Source organism: Onychostruthus taczanowskii, unplaced genomic scaffold, assembly GCF_017590055.1.
Source record: "Onychostruthus taczanowskii isolate IOZ18803 unplaced genomic scaffold, ASM1759005v1 scaffold47, whole genome shotgun sequence".
NCBI lineage: Eukaryota > Metazoa > Chordata > Aves > Passeriformes > Passeridae > Onychostruthus > Onychostruthus taczanowskii.
Window position 1 is genome coordinate 3,736,982 of NW_024502236.1, and position 16,510 is coordinate 3,753,491.

General features: G+C 37.7%; 1 protein-coding gene across 1 annotated transcript in view; it reads right to left on the reverse strand.

The window, feature by feature from the left end:
* The window catches only part of LOC121341351, a 227,271-nt gene that overhangs the window by 174,696 nt on the left and 36,065 nt on the right, over positions 1-16,510 (reverse strand). The window contains exon 2 of the mRNA XM_041414796.1: positions 5,085-5,204. Coding sequence (XP_041270730.1) covers positions 5,085-5,140 — 56 coding nt within the window. The 5' untranslated portion in view covers positions 5,141-5,204. The remainder of the gene's footprint in view (positions 1-5,084; positions 5,205-16,510) is intronic.

Below are 16,510 nucleotides of genomic sequence, written 5' to 3' on the forward strand. Positions count from 1 at the left end.
GCCCCTCCTCTCTTGGGGATGGTGATGCCCTGTGCCTGTAGTGTTTTAGTTGTGTTTGCACTGCCAACAGTGTCCTGGGGCTCTGCTGGCGTTTCCCTGATTTGCCTTCATCAATCCAGCCTGGATGACAGAGGCAACCAAGACAGAGAGGCACCTGTGGCTTGTGGCACCTGTGCTGACAAGGTCCTAGGTACCCCAGGGACACCTTGGTTGTGTTTTCACAATTCTCCAACTCAGGTGGGTGTAGAAGGCCATGAACTTGCTCCTTTTTCATAAACTGTTCCCTTTTAGAACAACTGAAAAAGCTCAATGCACTCTCTCTTTCAAGTCATGCACTCCATGTTTCTAATAACATGGCAGTATGTTTTCTTGTAGATTTGGAGAAAGAATATGCCAAAAAAAGAAACCTAAGTTTAGTTCAGAGATCTAGTAAGTACTTATTTAAATTAATTACACACCTATTTATCCATGAAGATGTGGAGCTTTTTGAAGACCAAAGAGGTTGGAAGTTTTAACTTTGAAAGATACACATTTGGCACATGGTAAATTCATACTGTCATAGGCCCTGTGTGATTTTTAACTTCTTTGCTGACCAAGCAAGATTAAAAAGTCTGCCATAATGTAAGAAAACATCCTCAGCAGTTGAATATTCCCCCTTCTTTAAAGCTCTTCTCAAGTGCAAGGCAGTTCTGTATTTTCTGCAATTTATTACATGAAATAATTTCAAATGGGTATTAAATTACCCCAAATTTATCAGCCCAAATCCATACACATTTATAGTGAACAGTGAAACATTTATAGTGAGCGTGCCTGCAGCATGAGAAGGATGAGCAGCAAAACTGACTGCAAAGTATGAAAGAGAAGCATGGGGTAGCTGAGTCATTATCATCTGACACAGCTGATATAGCAAGAGGTGTGGAGATTACTGAGAAATGGGGTCTTGCAACACCTGACGATCCTCAGAAATTTAGGTGATTACGGTGGGTGCTCAACTCAGAAGGGGTGATTTGCTGCAGCAAAATATTAGAGAATTCTGTTTTTCCCATCTAGAGGAACACTAAAACCCTGTGCAGGAAGCAGCAAGCCCTGGAAATGTACTTTAGGCTTTTTCCCTCGGGATGCTGCTCTGTGTTCAGCTTGTCTCCAGATCTCTTCTGTGTCAGCAGCACCTCAGCAGCCACTACCAGCTGAAGGGATTGGTTCCCACTCCCCTGGTGCAGGTCCTCTGGAGGTGACAAAATCCTGCCAAGCTACAGGGGTGCTTATCAGTATGGCTAAACACATGGTCCTGGGAAGCTTTATATCACAGGGTTTGTTAAGGTTACTGACAGGGATCAGCTTCGTTGTTCAACTTTGGGGACATCTTCAGGAATCTCCTGTTATGAAGTATCTAAAGGAATTTCTGTGGTAGCAGAAATTCTATGAACGTGTGCTTAAGGCAACAGTGAGTGAATTAGCACACCTAATCAAAATTGTACATAAAAGGTTAAAAGGTACAGTAGGAAACAAGATTAGGTGATAAATTACCTCTTATTGCAAAATTTTAAAAAGATATTAAAAAAGGAAAAAAGACTTAAAAAAGTGGTCCAGCTAGGTAAAAGCTTGAGCATACAGGAGTGATAGCCCAAGAAATGATTGCATCCAAAATGTATAAGTAAAAAGGGGTATAAATAGTTAAAGTAAATAAATGGGACCAAAAGTACATACAATTTTAAAATTAAATCAGAAAAGCGTGGGTTTAATTCCAAAGGGAACAGTGTGTGCCAGAGTATTGAGTTATACATTGCTGTATTGAAGAGTAGGTCAAGATCTTATCAGCTCTATTATGAGGAATGTCAATAAAAGGCAGTGCTATGATAAAATGTTTAATTAAAAATGAACATTGTGCAACAGATGAACTCTTTGTGTTATACAGAAAAAGGAGTCAAATGGATTGTGTTCTCCAAGTTACAAATTGCAGTGAATCATTTTCCCTCCATCAAGCATTCTTATCACTACAAAATCTTGTATTAAAAAATGGATTTACTTATACTACGGTTTTTTACAAATTAGTGTAGGACTATACCTACAGGATACTTCAAATACTAAAGCATCTGTAACAACTGTGAGGAGAAGAACACTAGGTTCTTGTTTTCTGGGTACTCTTTCAGGTGAATAAGTGGTTTGCTTTGGCAAGTTAATTAACAAAGCAAAATATTAATATTGATTCCGTGAGTTGATCCAAAATAACAGGAACAAGCAAGACTCAGTATTTTGGTTCATTAGTTAGATAATATACATGTACTCAGCATGACTGCCCTAAACATCTCTCACAGATCTCTACAGGAGGTGACAAACAAGGACACCAAGAAGAGCACAGGGAAGTAAAAGCAGCAACACCCATGGTGGACAGACATCATGATTCTTCCCTGGTGAAAATATTTTACCCCCACCCCCTCTGCAACGTTAACCATCTTAGACACTGGCCAGAGCCCTGATACTTATGTATGAGAGTAAAGGCAAAGGAATTCAAGATGCAAAATATGTTTTTTACACAGTTTTAAAGGAATGATGCAAAATGCAGGGAGCAGAAACTGGTAAATTAGCACCATAGGACTAGGCAAAAAATGGCTCAACACCTTCATGGCCTTCCCTCCCAGCTTTGTGTAACAAAACATAACAGAACATTCATGTGGACACTTGGGCCAGAGCATGCAGAAGAGAACCTTTTTGATATCTCTACCACTCAGCTTCAAGCTCCCAACAGAGCATACAGATGCATATGGACAGATGCACTGCATAAACCGTGTACTTCTTAAAACCCAGCCCAAACTGGGAGAGATTTCTAATGAAAAATATTGTAAAATTCCTAAAACAAGATACACCAATAGAATGATACTTCCAATAGGAGCTGATGAACCTGAGATATTGAAACAGATAAATCAAATAACAGACAAGAGCACACTCAGCATTTCACATCTGTCCCTTTTTCAGAAACAACAATTGCATTAAAAAATATCTCAGAGTCAGAAGTAGCTTTAGTGTAGCATTCAAGTTTTTGGCAATCAAAGCTCTATCCTCATATGTCAGACAACAATTTTAATGTACTCTGATGGCTGCGCTATACAATAAGTGGACTATATTAGAGCAAAGAGCTCCACTCATCAGCTGATAGAAAAAAAAATATTGTGTAGAAAATAAGAATTCTGGTGCCCTTTAGTCAAAGGATTTCTAAGTTATGAATGACCTATGGGCAGCACATGCTTCAGATGTGAGAGTGTGAAAGAACCTATTACTATAGCAAGAATAATACTGAAGTATATCTTTTCATCCACAGACAAAGCTAAACTTATCAAATCCAAACTGTTAGTAAGGGGAAAATCCACCATAAGCTCATGAAAGAATTTGCAGTCATAGAAACTGAAGATATTAAAGAGCTATTACATGATCTAGTCTTCCTCTCAGAGTTAAGCCTTGTTTCCTGCAGTTCTTGCATAATAATACCTCACCTGTAGAATTGCCACCCTATCCCTTGGTAAATTGTTCTGAAGTCCTTTATCTTTTCATCAGATACTATTTCCTGAGATTCAGTCTACAATTATCCATAATGATATGGTCATATTTAAGGACAGAAAAATATAGGTATAGAAACATGTTTCCTTCAAGCATAGGATATCCTAAATCAAGAAAAAATAAACTTCAATAAGAGAGAATTATTACCTAAGAAGCAGATTTGGTAGCAATATTAAAAACTTAGTCCTCAGAGGAGGTCTAGTTAGGGGCAGGAATAGAACAAATCCTTCACCAGGAGCCAATAGAGATTCCCAGTGTCATGGCCTAGTTGAAATTAAGAGAAAAACTCCTACTGATTTCAATGGGGCCAAGATATGGTCCCCATATTTTATCCATAGTATATCATCACAAGTGTAAACTACAAATGAAGCATCATGAGGTGAGGTGCCTATAATTCCTGGTGTTTTCATCCACTGTTATAGCCAAGACCTCTCCCTGAACTCCAACAGAGGCAAATTAGTTCCACATGTCAGATACCAACCGTAATATTTTCCCTTACACTTGGTACACAATGAGGGGATGCAGTACAGCACAGAGCAATTAATACATTTCTTTTTGTGAAATTATGCACAACAGAATAACTCAGAAAAGACGTCACTCACTAGCTCATGAAAAGTATAAGTAGGAAAGGCAACCAATGGAAAATAAAATAAATTAACACCCCCCCGCCCTTTACTGTCCAACACCTTCCTAGTTTTACTTACTTTGTTTCAACCCTTCTTTCCCTGCAGGTCTCCTGCTGCCCCTCATTTCCAACATCACCTCTGAATCTGGGATTACAGTCTATCACAATCTAAACTGAACCAGTTTTTACAGTTTCCTGAAAGAGAAATCTAACATATAGGATAGGACTGCTAAGCAGAGGCAATTCATGCATTTTGCATACCCTACAGAATCCTGCCAAGGGCTCAGCTGCCATTCCAGATGGCTGTGGGTCTATTGCATCTTTTGTGTCATATTTACCAGTCCCATGTTTAAGTAACAAACTCTCACCTCAATATGTCTTTTACCACCAGTGAGAAAATAGTGAAAGAGAACCAAGACCTTTAGGCAATACCTATTCATTGTACTGCCCTTTGAGCACAGATTATGTCTAACAATAATAATAATAACAATAAGAAGAAGAAGAAGAAGAAGAACGACATGCAAACCTTCCTCAAATCACTCTCCTGAAACCATTCTGTTAGGAAGTAACCTTGCCTGAGGAAGGTTAACTAAGATATGCTCTTTCTGATGACGTGCACAGGGACTACAGAGTGCACCTGTAGTCACAGGTAACAGTCACAACAGCCCAAGAATGCTCTGGAACAGATCTGTAACACGAAGGAAAGCTCATGCAACACTGTAGCCCACTACAACACCTGGACTCATTAATTAATCTCTTGGCTAAATGCCAACACAGAGAAAGCCACCAAAACCAATGACAAGTCAAGGTGAAGTCAGACTTGGAATACCTGTCTGACTTCACTCATATTAAACAGAAAAGTGACTGAAGAACTTCATCAGGCCCTGTGGAAGAGAATGAAACCTACCTCATTGTGAGAAGCTGATCTCCTTTGCCAGTACTACTCAGTGCTGAACGTAGCATCACTCAGACTGGAGCATCACAGCAGACAGGAGCTGACATCTATGGAAAACGTTTCTTTCCAGTCCTGTAAAATAAAAGCAAATCACAGTTCTTTCAGAAATAAAGACTCTGTAAAAACACTGAGCTGTATAATTCCAATATTATTTTAATTCAAATCATGCTTGTTAAGTTCAATATTTCACAAAGAAGAAAAAAGAATTAGAAAAACAACAACAAAAACAAATGGAGGAACAAACAAAAAACCTTCCCCCCTTCTCAAACTGGCAAATTCAACTTGACTTCTAGAGTTCAAGCCATGTTTTTATGGATTTTATTTAAAAATATAATAAAATGCCTTTCTTTGAAAAACTGATTTTCACCATTTAGAAGTAGAGAGTTTATAATAGCTTAGAAGTGAAGACAGGTAAAAATTTGTAAGCTCTCATGTATTTGCCAAGTATCCAGTATACAACAGAATGTTGACTACCATGATAACAGTTTCAAAATATCCCACACAACCGTTTATGATGGAAAATTAATCACCACTTTTTAAACTAGACCATGGCACTGAGTGCCACATGCAGTAGCATCTTGAACACCTCAAGGGATGGTGACACCACCACTTAATTGTAGAAGTGTGAAGATAAGCACTGTAGAATTAGACAAAATTGAAGTAAAGAGATCTATGTTGATCAAATTGATGGTCATATAACTAGAATTTCATTATTTTTTTCTGGTAATGCATTAACTGAAGTGAAAACTGCTCCTAAATCCACACAGACTTATATACAATCAATATGAACACACAGAGAAAGGGAAACTGGAGAGGGAGAAGCTGATTATTTTAGTGCAAGCTGAGACCACAAGAAAGACAAAGCAAATTTAAAAAAATATAGAAAATGTATCAACATTATCTTCAAGTATTCTCTTTTCAAAAGGTTTTGAACCAAATTCAAGATAGTTTGTAAACATGCATAACTTCAGTAGTGTGACAATCAAGTTTCCAAGAGACCAATGTAATACTTTATTATATTAACTACAAATTACTTTATATCTCTCTTACCCACTTTGTCTGGAGTGTCAGAACCCCATTAGCACCCTGTTTTAATTAAAGGTATGCAGACCACAGTTAAATTATATCATTTTAAGACAAGGTGAAAACATCTTGCACCAAAGTATCTTTTTGAGTTTGAAGTTCTTTCCATGATTGAGGACAGAAAAGAAATATTTTTCAATAATCTGTTCTAAGAAGTTTGTGAACCAGGTGCCTACTGACAGAATAAAAATAAAATATTTTTCCTTATAACTGATGTATCTGAGATTAAATAACTATTTCTACAAGATAAATTTCTTTTTCAGTTGAAAGTAATACATATTTTAGGTATACATAAATACAAAACAAATTATCCTAATATAATATAAATCCCTTTCATGAATCTCAAATGTTAAATTATCATAAAATCATAGAATGGCATGGGTTGGAAAGGGACCTTAAAGATCATTTCGTTCCAACCCCCTTTCACAGGCACCTTCCCCCAGACCAGGTTGCTCAGAGCTCCATCCAACCTGGCCTTGAACACTTCCAGGGATGGGGCAACCACAGCTTCTCTGGGAAACCTGTGCCAGTGCCTCACCACCCCCACAGTAAAGAATTTCTTCCTAACCTCTGATTTAAAAATGTTCTCTGTCAGTTTGAATGCATTCTCTCTTGTCCTGTCACTCCAGACCCTTCTAAACAGTCTCTCTCCATCTTTCCTGTGATCTCCCTTCAGGTACTGGAAAACCACAATAAGGTCACCCCAAAGCCATCTCTTTTCAAGACTGAACAGTCTCAATTCTCTCAGTCTTTCCTCACAGCAGAGCTGCTCCATCCCTCTGATCACCTTGGTGCCTCCTCTGGCCTGGCTCCAGCAGCTCCCTGTCCTTGCTGTGCTGGGAGCCCAGAGCTGGATGCAGCCCTGCAGGTGGGGTCTCAGCAGAGCGGGGCAGAGGGGCAGAATCCCCTCCCTGCCCTGCTGCCCAGAGGGCTTTGGATGAGCCCAGCACACGGGAGGTTCTGGACTCCCAATGGCTAGGGCATGTCCAGCCCCTCACCCACCAGCACCCCCAGGGCTGCTCTGGATCTGTTCATCCCCAGCCTGGACTGGTAATGGGGGATGCCCTGACCCAGGTGCAGCACCTTGGACTTGGTCTATTAAACCTCGTGACATTCCCAAGGGCCACCTCTTGAGCTTGTCTAGGTCCCTCAGGATGACATCCCATCCTTCAGGTGTCACCCACAGCCCTCAGATTGGTGCCATCTGCAAAACCTGCCAAGGGTGCACTCAATCCCTTCGTCTTTTTCATTAATGAAGACATTTAATAACACTGGTCCCAACGTGTTTGTCATGTCTGGGTATCTGGTTACATGGATGCAAGACTAAACCCCAAGAGACCCATGTTCAAATCATCGCACACGGACATGCTGAAGATGAGATCCAGACACAAAAACAAGCCTGAGGTGCTTCTAACTAGCTTTCTTTAGTAGCATACACAGATATCTCCACACATGAACCCATGCACAAGTAAAATTCTTGGGTTTCAACTACTTTTTGCATAACATTTCTAGCCTTTGAAATACATATTTTAATGCCATCAGGCACTGGTGTTGTTTTTGCTATGTGGCTTAAGAACTAAATGGAAATTTCAGTCCCTCAAGTGGTAGCCATTCAACATAAAACTCGTAGCACAGTAGGACATTCTCCTTCATTAACAGTTTGCACAACCTGATGTCCCTGTTCACATTCACAGTGAAAGTCATTCTTAGTAAAAAGCATAGAATAACCTGAAACATGTACTTTTGCCCTAAAACAAATCTGATCTTTTGGGGGAAAAGCAGTTATGAAAAATACTTGATACAAATTCATCTGTGTCAAGTAACTTTGGTCAAATCCACTCTGAATATGCTGAAATGAGGTCCACCACCAACATTCTCTACTTCATAGCTGAGCAAACTTAGCTTTTAATATATAAATTGTGAAGATGGATCAAAGTCCATAGAATAAGGTATAATGTTCAAAATTATAAAGTGTAAGTCTTTCATAAGGGGCTACAAAATACCTCTCTGAAATCAATATCTTGTGGGAAGTCAGAAGAAGAGCTACAAGGGGATTAAAAATTTTTGTTCCTAAAGCAAAACAAAACCAAATTCTCTGAGAGACAACTGAGCTCATGGAAGGAGAAAAAACACCAAAACAAAATTTTATGATACTGAGACACTGAATGCTAAATGCTATTGCAGTTCTTCTTCATTCCCTTGGACAGGGAATGAGGAGAACCTCTTATTGAAGGCAAGTGTAATAGGAACAAACTGCCATGAAATATCCATGGCCTGCTGCCTTCCACACTAAAATAAAATTTAAGTAAAATCTTCTATGCTTTGCCTAAGAATTCTATGGTTTGAACCATTTGCTAAAAGAAAGATGCAGTAAGGTTCTGCTCCCAACCACAGTCTGACTTCAAACCATCTTTTGACCCCGTCCCATATCAGTTCTTCTCTTGGAGAGGTGAGTCCTCAATACCAGGTTCTCTGGGCTTCATCTTCTCATCTGCACTTGAGGGACAGAGGCTGTGCTTTTGCCAACAAGTGTAGAAAAGAAAGATCACGTCTGCCTAAAAAATTGCACATAAAATGGGGGAAAATGGATATTCTGAAAAAATACATTTGGTGCAGCACTGAACAGCCAGCACTGGCTGGACAGGCATTGTAGGACTCTTGCTCTTTTCCAAAAGTCAGTGTAAAAGAGCCTAGGAAGTGGCACCAGCAGAGCCTGTGTTTCTGAGGAACAAAACTTCACTGACAGAGGTGAGGGGGATGCTTGCATTCCATCATCTACTTTTATGTTCTTGCTTTCAACATAAACTTTTTCTTATCTAGATTTACAAAAGGCAGATACTATGATAGGATGGTGGTATGAACAAAGGGGACAAAGAGTATTCTGTTTAAGGCACAGTCAGACTTTTGTCCAGCAAAAGATTTAGGAATATAGAAAAAAAATCTATAGAGTTTTAAAAATTCTACAGTTCAAATGCCAAATTTAGCAGACTCAACTAGTGGAAATAGCATTTTGTTCGAATTAATAGTTGCTCACCTTTTATTTTTGTAAACTGAACATTCAACTCCTACTTTCTCTTCTTTATTTGTAAAACAAATACAAATTTCTTTCACTGACCAAGACATAGATAGCTAAAGTACTAGTCTTGATCTTCAAAAATCTGGAGTTAATTTGAAAAGATGCAGGTAATTTTGATAATTTTTAGAATGAAGATCACAAACAGAATTCTGAATTTTTCAAACATTAAAAAAAATTCTAAGAGTGCCAGTTTGCTCTGAGAAATGTCACTTCTCTCACATCATTAAGTCAGAAAAAGTGCTGGGATTCTTTGCTGAAGGTGTCTGACAAATGGAAAAAATAGTAAATAAATTATAGATTAATATAATTAGTCTATAATATATGTAACATAATTTCTAGACTATATACTTGATTTTATACCTATGACAGTCAAAGGAAACAAAAAAAAATATTGACTTCAGGATTGTGCCTGATGGGACTTTTTTTTTCCTTCTCACAAGGGACTTAGAACTAATGTACCTAATTGGAATAGGGTATTAACTATATAAATATATATGTTATCTCTTTAGGCTTTGTATTTACTATGTTATACTTAATGGTTTATTGTTATCTTTACTGTGGTTTAAAATTTAGAACAACAGCAAAGAAATAAATGTTTTTTTTGCTGAACAGAAATTAAGTGGGAGATCCACAAAAGAAAAAACATGCTGGAAAACTCATTCTGTAAACCTGGGGTCCAGTTCCCTTTTGAAAACATCCTTAGCAATTGGCATTTGTTGCCACTCACTTTTACGACAGCAGATTATTGTGGAAAATAAAGTCTGGAATTAATTTGAAATGAATTTTTCACCAGCCACAGTTCTGGCATAGAGCATTTGTCACCCTAACAAATGTGTCCTAGAATTAATCTTCAAACTGTACAAGGCTTCCCTGGTAGCTTCACACCAGAGCAAATCACAGAGAATTATCAGATTTATTATCTCTTTATTGATATTCCTGAGGCATTTGGATGGATTGATTCGGATGTGCTACTCCTTGGACATATCAGATAGATTACTTAACAAATTTCCGAGCAGCTGCCCGTGACCCGGTCAATATCTCCCAGGAAGTTCCTGCTCACAAACACCCATCACTTGCCAGGAGCACGTCTGTCCTCTGAGCTACAGCTGTCGTCTTGTGATACACAAACGACAGTACAAACAGGGGAAGTTAAAGCACCCCATCTTGCCTTTTGAATTTAGACTATATCTGGGGCTTAATAATAAGTCTCTTTGCATACATGCTTTGAAGGGTCTCTATTATTCTACTGTTATCTGATCATCAAAAGGAAATGTTTCTCGGGACAAATCATTCTTCTATTACTATATTTTGCTTTTAAAATTCCAACTTCTGACAAGATGGATAGTCTTCTGCAGCATGTTTTAGTTTGAACTGTGGAGCAAAGCAGATGGAAGGACACTTAGGAATTTTTTAAGGGTTTCTACACTATAGAATCTGGTGATGGGACTTCTGGCTTACCACAGCAGATTCACAGCCTGGCACAGTTGTTCCCTATCCATGTTAAATACATTCCATCTCCTGATGGGAGAAAACTGCCCTCCCCGCAGATCTCATCCTACTGCCTGGTAATAATGGCTGTTCCTATTTTACCATTACTCGAGAGACTTTACACTCTACAGAGACAAAGGCTGTTTTCCGATGAGGACTGTGCATTTCTAAATCTGGAGTTTGACCCTCAACTCACCTCCCACTCATTCTGCAGGAGTGACCCAGTGCAAACATCCTCAAATCTCAGGATGGCACAGCAGGCTGAGCACACTGGCACCTCACCTGCCAGTCAGATTCCCAGGAGGCCAAGCAGGCTGGAGCTGGGATGTTGCTGTACATCCCACAGCCAGGGCTGGAAGAGCTTCTCTCAGCCCAGGGAAAAGGGCAAGGACTCCTCCTTCTCCCTTCTGTCCTTCTGCAATAATCCATCAGAACTAAAGGGTGGAGGGAGGAAGGAAGACAGGGAGATTGGAAGGAAGGGAGGGAGGGAAGACAGTATGAAAGTCCTTGGCATGTTTATCAGATAAGTTTTCAGCTGGGCAATAGGGAATACTAAGGATATGACTTAATCTTACCTCTCATATGTTTAGCTCAGAACTGTAGGAGGGCACCTTTTCTCAGGAGATGATGTAGAGAGGCCAGATTTCAGCAGTGTTTCCTTACACCATTTCTGCTTTACAAGTGATGCTAACCATGGAAGGGAAAGAGCAATGCTGTTGGCTCGTTCCTCCAAACCCTTTTTTCTTATTTTAAATAGAGAAATAGACTTTTTCACCGGTTGCTCAGACAGTATGATGGTTAAGCCTTTTCTTTTTGGTGCATGAAGAGGTCAATACACACAGGCCCCATTTTCAAAGAAATGCTCCATCTGCCAGGCTAGAGGGTGATTCTGGCTACATCTTGGTACTGAGGACCTGATGCCCATGCTATGACCATTTCCACTCTAGTTTGCCTCTGTGGTTTGAATGCCTGGCTGCAGCAAATCTCCCACATTTGTTTAATCTGAAATGAAACCAGTTCATGTGCTCCAAAATATACTATTTTTTTCTGCAAGCGTGTCTTACATGAATCCATATAAACTCCTTCTGAAGTGAAGGAAGACTATGGATAAGCTAGAAGCCATAAGAGTCAAGGACTTGAGACAGGTGGCTGAATTATTGGTCATATGATAACAAAAGTGAAGGTAACAAATATATTCAGAAAATTTTATTCACTGAAAATGTTTCTCCCAGAAAATTTAGACTGATTAACTCAATATAATAAGATAAAATAAAAATAGTGACTATTAAATTAGTCTGAATATTTTCCAGAGTAATTCAAGAACTAGAAATTTAGAATCCACAATTCACTGCTTTCAATGGTAAAAGAACAACAGATGCAACTCGTTCATGCTGGGATTATTAAGGAAGCCCGAGGTAATAAAATGTTCAAATTGCTTTTAAATTCAATGGGAGTGAGCCTTCTAACTCCTTAAGGCTGTTGAAAATTATATTTTCCAATGTCCTTGAACCAAATAAATTAAAATTTTGATAAACCTTCTGTGAACTAGTAAGTATTGATTATTTAATGGTTGATTAAACTTTCTTACTAACTGCCTCCCGAATTTCAAATTAAGAACATTAGCACTCATATTTCTATTTTTCATAAATGTCAATTCTGAATAATGTCTGAATAATGTCTGAAATTGTGTGTTATTCAACATGAAAGATATCTTGAAAAGAATCCTGCATAGGAGTAGGATATGGCACAAAAGCCACCCACTGAATGCTATCAACAATGTACCAGTAAAAAAAATATAGCTAACTAAGTAAAAATATGAGCATTTCTTAAGAACATATTTTATAATGGAGAACTTCTTCATTTTCAGAATAGAAAACAGAATTGGTGATTCAGATCTAAATCCCTGACCTGGTCATGCACAGCAGGTAGCATGAACAGGATGGGATTCTGGTCCACCAGCTATTCCATGATGACTTCTCCTATTCCCATATGGTCACCCTTTATCCATGTGCTACACTAAAAGGCATGAGAACCTTGCTTCTGTTGCAATGAAACAAAAAAAAAAAACAAAAAAACAAAAAAACAAAACAACAAAAAACCCCCAAAATTAAAGAGAACAAAACTATTTCTTAAAAATAAATTCTTGGCTTTCAGACAGCTCCAGTGAGTAGCTAAAGGGTAATGCTTGAGAAAAGCACTCCCTGCACTGCTCCACAGAACAAGTTCAGGGCCAGCTCCTCTCCTGTCCAAGGCAGAGATAGTTCATCCTTGCCTTTTCCTTTATTACTGAGCCAGCAAAAGGCATTTTTATCAATACTTCTGAGAAGCTTTTAGCCAGCTGTAAACCATTTTACCACTCATAGGACCTGAAGTTTCTGGTTGGGAAAGTTGCGTGGTCATATGGGATTATGCAGGAAGAGGTTTGGTGTGCACAGCCCTCACTGGCAACTTACATGGGGTTCTTCAATTAATAATTTTGAGAAGTGGAAACACCTAGACTGTATGAAGCTTGGAGATTTCTCTGTATAAAATTAGAACTATAAAAAGAGAAACTTTTGTTTGGTCTAATAATGAGCAAATCATAAATAACAAATAAATTCTGGTATTTCAATGTAGCAATAAAGAACAGCACTACTGGTTTGCAGGCCAGGTCAACTGTATTCCTTTTAAAATATGGAGAAATGAGGTCACTGGAAATCTGCAACTTTCCATCACTAAAAGAGTAGGTATTAACTAAAGGCAAGATTGCTAATATATGTGCATCCTGCCTACAAATGCCTTTATTGCCTTTGCTTTTCTGGCAGGGCACACTGGTATTGTCCTTCAAAAATCTTGCATGAGACCTGAAACTCTCATCGAACAAGATACAAGCAGAACAATGGAAAAGGTCTTAAGAGGCCACATACAATATATCCAAACATGAAATGCTCCAAGTTTATAGAGCAAAGTAAACACTTTACAATATTTGTAATCAACATAAGGAGCCTTTTATTGCTTTGCAGAAATCTACGCCAAGAAAAAATTGCAGCTCTTTTATTTTTTAATGACGCAGCATGCTGTTAATTTGGGTATAATGCCAAAAAGCTCCATAGTGTTATTCAAGAAAGAGTTGTCTGGAAACCCCTCAAAGTCATAGATAAAATTGAATCTGAATGGCTAAACCAATTTAAAAACAAATCGATTCAAAACTAATTTTACCCACAACATGCAGTTTTTAACAAACATCTTTCACTACAACAGAGCTACTTGTGACATCCTTAAGCCAAATACATTTATTCTGTTCCTGATGTTGCATACAAAACAGGAACACCTTTCTGGTACTACTCAGGCCACAGAGAAAACAAATGCCTGAATCCTTCCTCTTTTTTTGTTCCATTCCCATCATTAAACCAAAGTCCTCCTCACAGCTAAGCAAACATCTTGGAACTTCTCCCACCCTGTCTTCCTGCCTATGCATCAAAACCATCCACTCGCTCTCCTGGAGTTTCAAGGTCCTTCCAGAGCTCCACATAGAGAGACTCTCCCCTTCTGACCTGAATAGGTCACCAGTGGTTTGAAATCCTACCCAAGAGGCGAGTATTCTCCTGCCTACCCAAATGCTGCAGGTATGGGATTGGTCTTTCTCTTCAAGGAATTAGAGAAAGGCAGAAACCTCCCAGAGCCCATCAAATGCTGACTTGATTAAAGTGCTGCCGCCTTCCCCTCACACATCAAGAAAACAAACATGACTGCATAAAGCAAAGTACAGTGGTGAGATTAAATCTCTCCTGTATTTGTTTGGCTCTAACAACTAACTGTCAAAATAAGAACTTGCAATAGTAAGAGATGGAAGGGACAAAGGGCTGAAAAAGAGGGTGGTGGGGGGTATCTTCCATAAAACTGTGTGAATTAGCCACCGTAGTTCCATCTCTGAATCTGCACAGAAAACTGTCTTGGAAAATACATGAAAAGATAAGGCAAATAAATTCTAATAAATTGGTTGACAAAGCAATTTTTTTTTTTTACTTAATTCTTATTAATGCCTAAAAAGACAGTATGTTGTGTCTTTCAAAAAAAGCTACCTTAGCTCAGACAGCAAATTACTTCCCACTCTATTATCCTTCCCATAGTTATGGCCTGGCCCTGCACATTAATGTGAAGCAATATGAAGTTTCCTCTTATACTTTTTATTGCTTTTGCATTCAGCCTGAAGATTCACCTTAACCATCTAAGTACTGCATCACTCACACCCTCACTTTTTTTTGCACTGGAATAAGGAGAGCAAAAACATTAAAATTTGACTGAATAACTTAGAAAACCTGAAACAACACAATCTTTTGTAATCTCTACTCACCCTTTAATAATTATACTTCTATTAGTTTTTATCAAAACAAATCCCTACTCAATTACAGTCCTTTCAAAGGAAGAGGAAAAAGGGCAACAAATGTGTTTTTGCATCTGAACAAATGCAAAAACACATTTGTTGAAGTTTAAGTTTCAAAAGGAAGCACAGAACCAGGCAGTTCTTTCCTTTATTCTGAAGCATCTAGAATTTGCTTCAAAATGTGCTTTCTGTTTTCTTATTAACCTTTAAAGCATCTTAAAATCACTTTGGATACTATTACTAATAATAATTCTACCAAAAAAAACCACAACACCACAAGATAAGCTTAGCTCCTTTTCAGGAATTGAGGAGAATTTGTTCTACTGTGTAGTGCATTCCTTCAGGGGTTTTACTTTTTGTCCTGTAAGGATTTTCTGTCCTTATAGTGAGGGAAAAAATATTACCCTGTCCCAGAATTTACAAAATTGCATCACTATTACAAACTCTTGAAGAATTGTTCAACAGCCAGAAAGCGTTAGAAAAGGAACATATTTCCTGTTGTACAACAAAGAATTTAAAATAATTTCTATTAATATTATACGGACTATTTTTGGATCCATTCCTACAAAACCCTTGTTAAAAAGCCCCATGGGACAGAAGTAATTCGGAATATTAATGATTTTTAATTTTACAATTACAAATACATTTAATTTGACCAGAAAGTTCAAAATTAAATTTCCAGACTGGATTGAATGATATAGGGTTTCCCACTGAACAGAAATAAAGTTCTTCCAGTAAATAAAAATTGAACTATAAAATATGCATATATTTAAATATTGATAAGAGAAAAAACTACAAAAAAAAATTTTTTTTGTGTATTAAGATGATTTTATATTTTAACAATAAATAGAATAAAACAGGTTGTCTTTTTAACGTGTTTCTATCATTTTCACAGAGGGAAGACACTGATGAAAGCCTTAAGTTTTTATTTCAGTTTATTCTGCCAATAGAATCCCTGCTTGTATAGAACTTCTTTTAAACAGATGCTTTATTCATATGTTTTTGAAAATTCAAAAAGAAGACTTGAGGAAATTTAGACACACTATTATTGTTATTAGAACAATTCTTTGTGTATAGTACATCCCACTGGAAAATAGTATAAAACTAATTTAAATAGTTCATAAACTATTTCACATCCATCTCTTAAATTTTATGAGAGCATTGTGGATCTAATACACTTTAGATTCATTCACATCTGTCAACAAATAATGAAATTTTAAGGATTGTAAACAATGATAAATTTAAATTTAAAGGCCTCCATTAATCTTGATAAAGAATATCAGTGCATAACTTAGTTTATTTATAAATTAACTTATAAATTATTTAATCTATAATTAAATAGATTCAAAATGCAAATGGTTTATAACC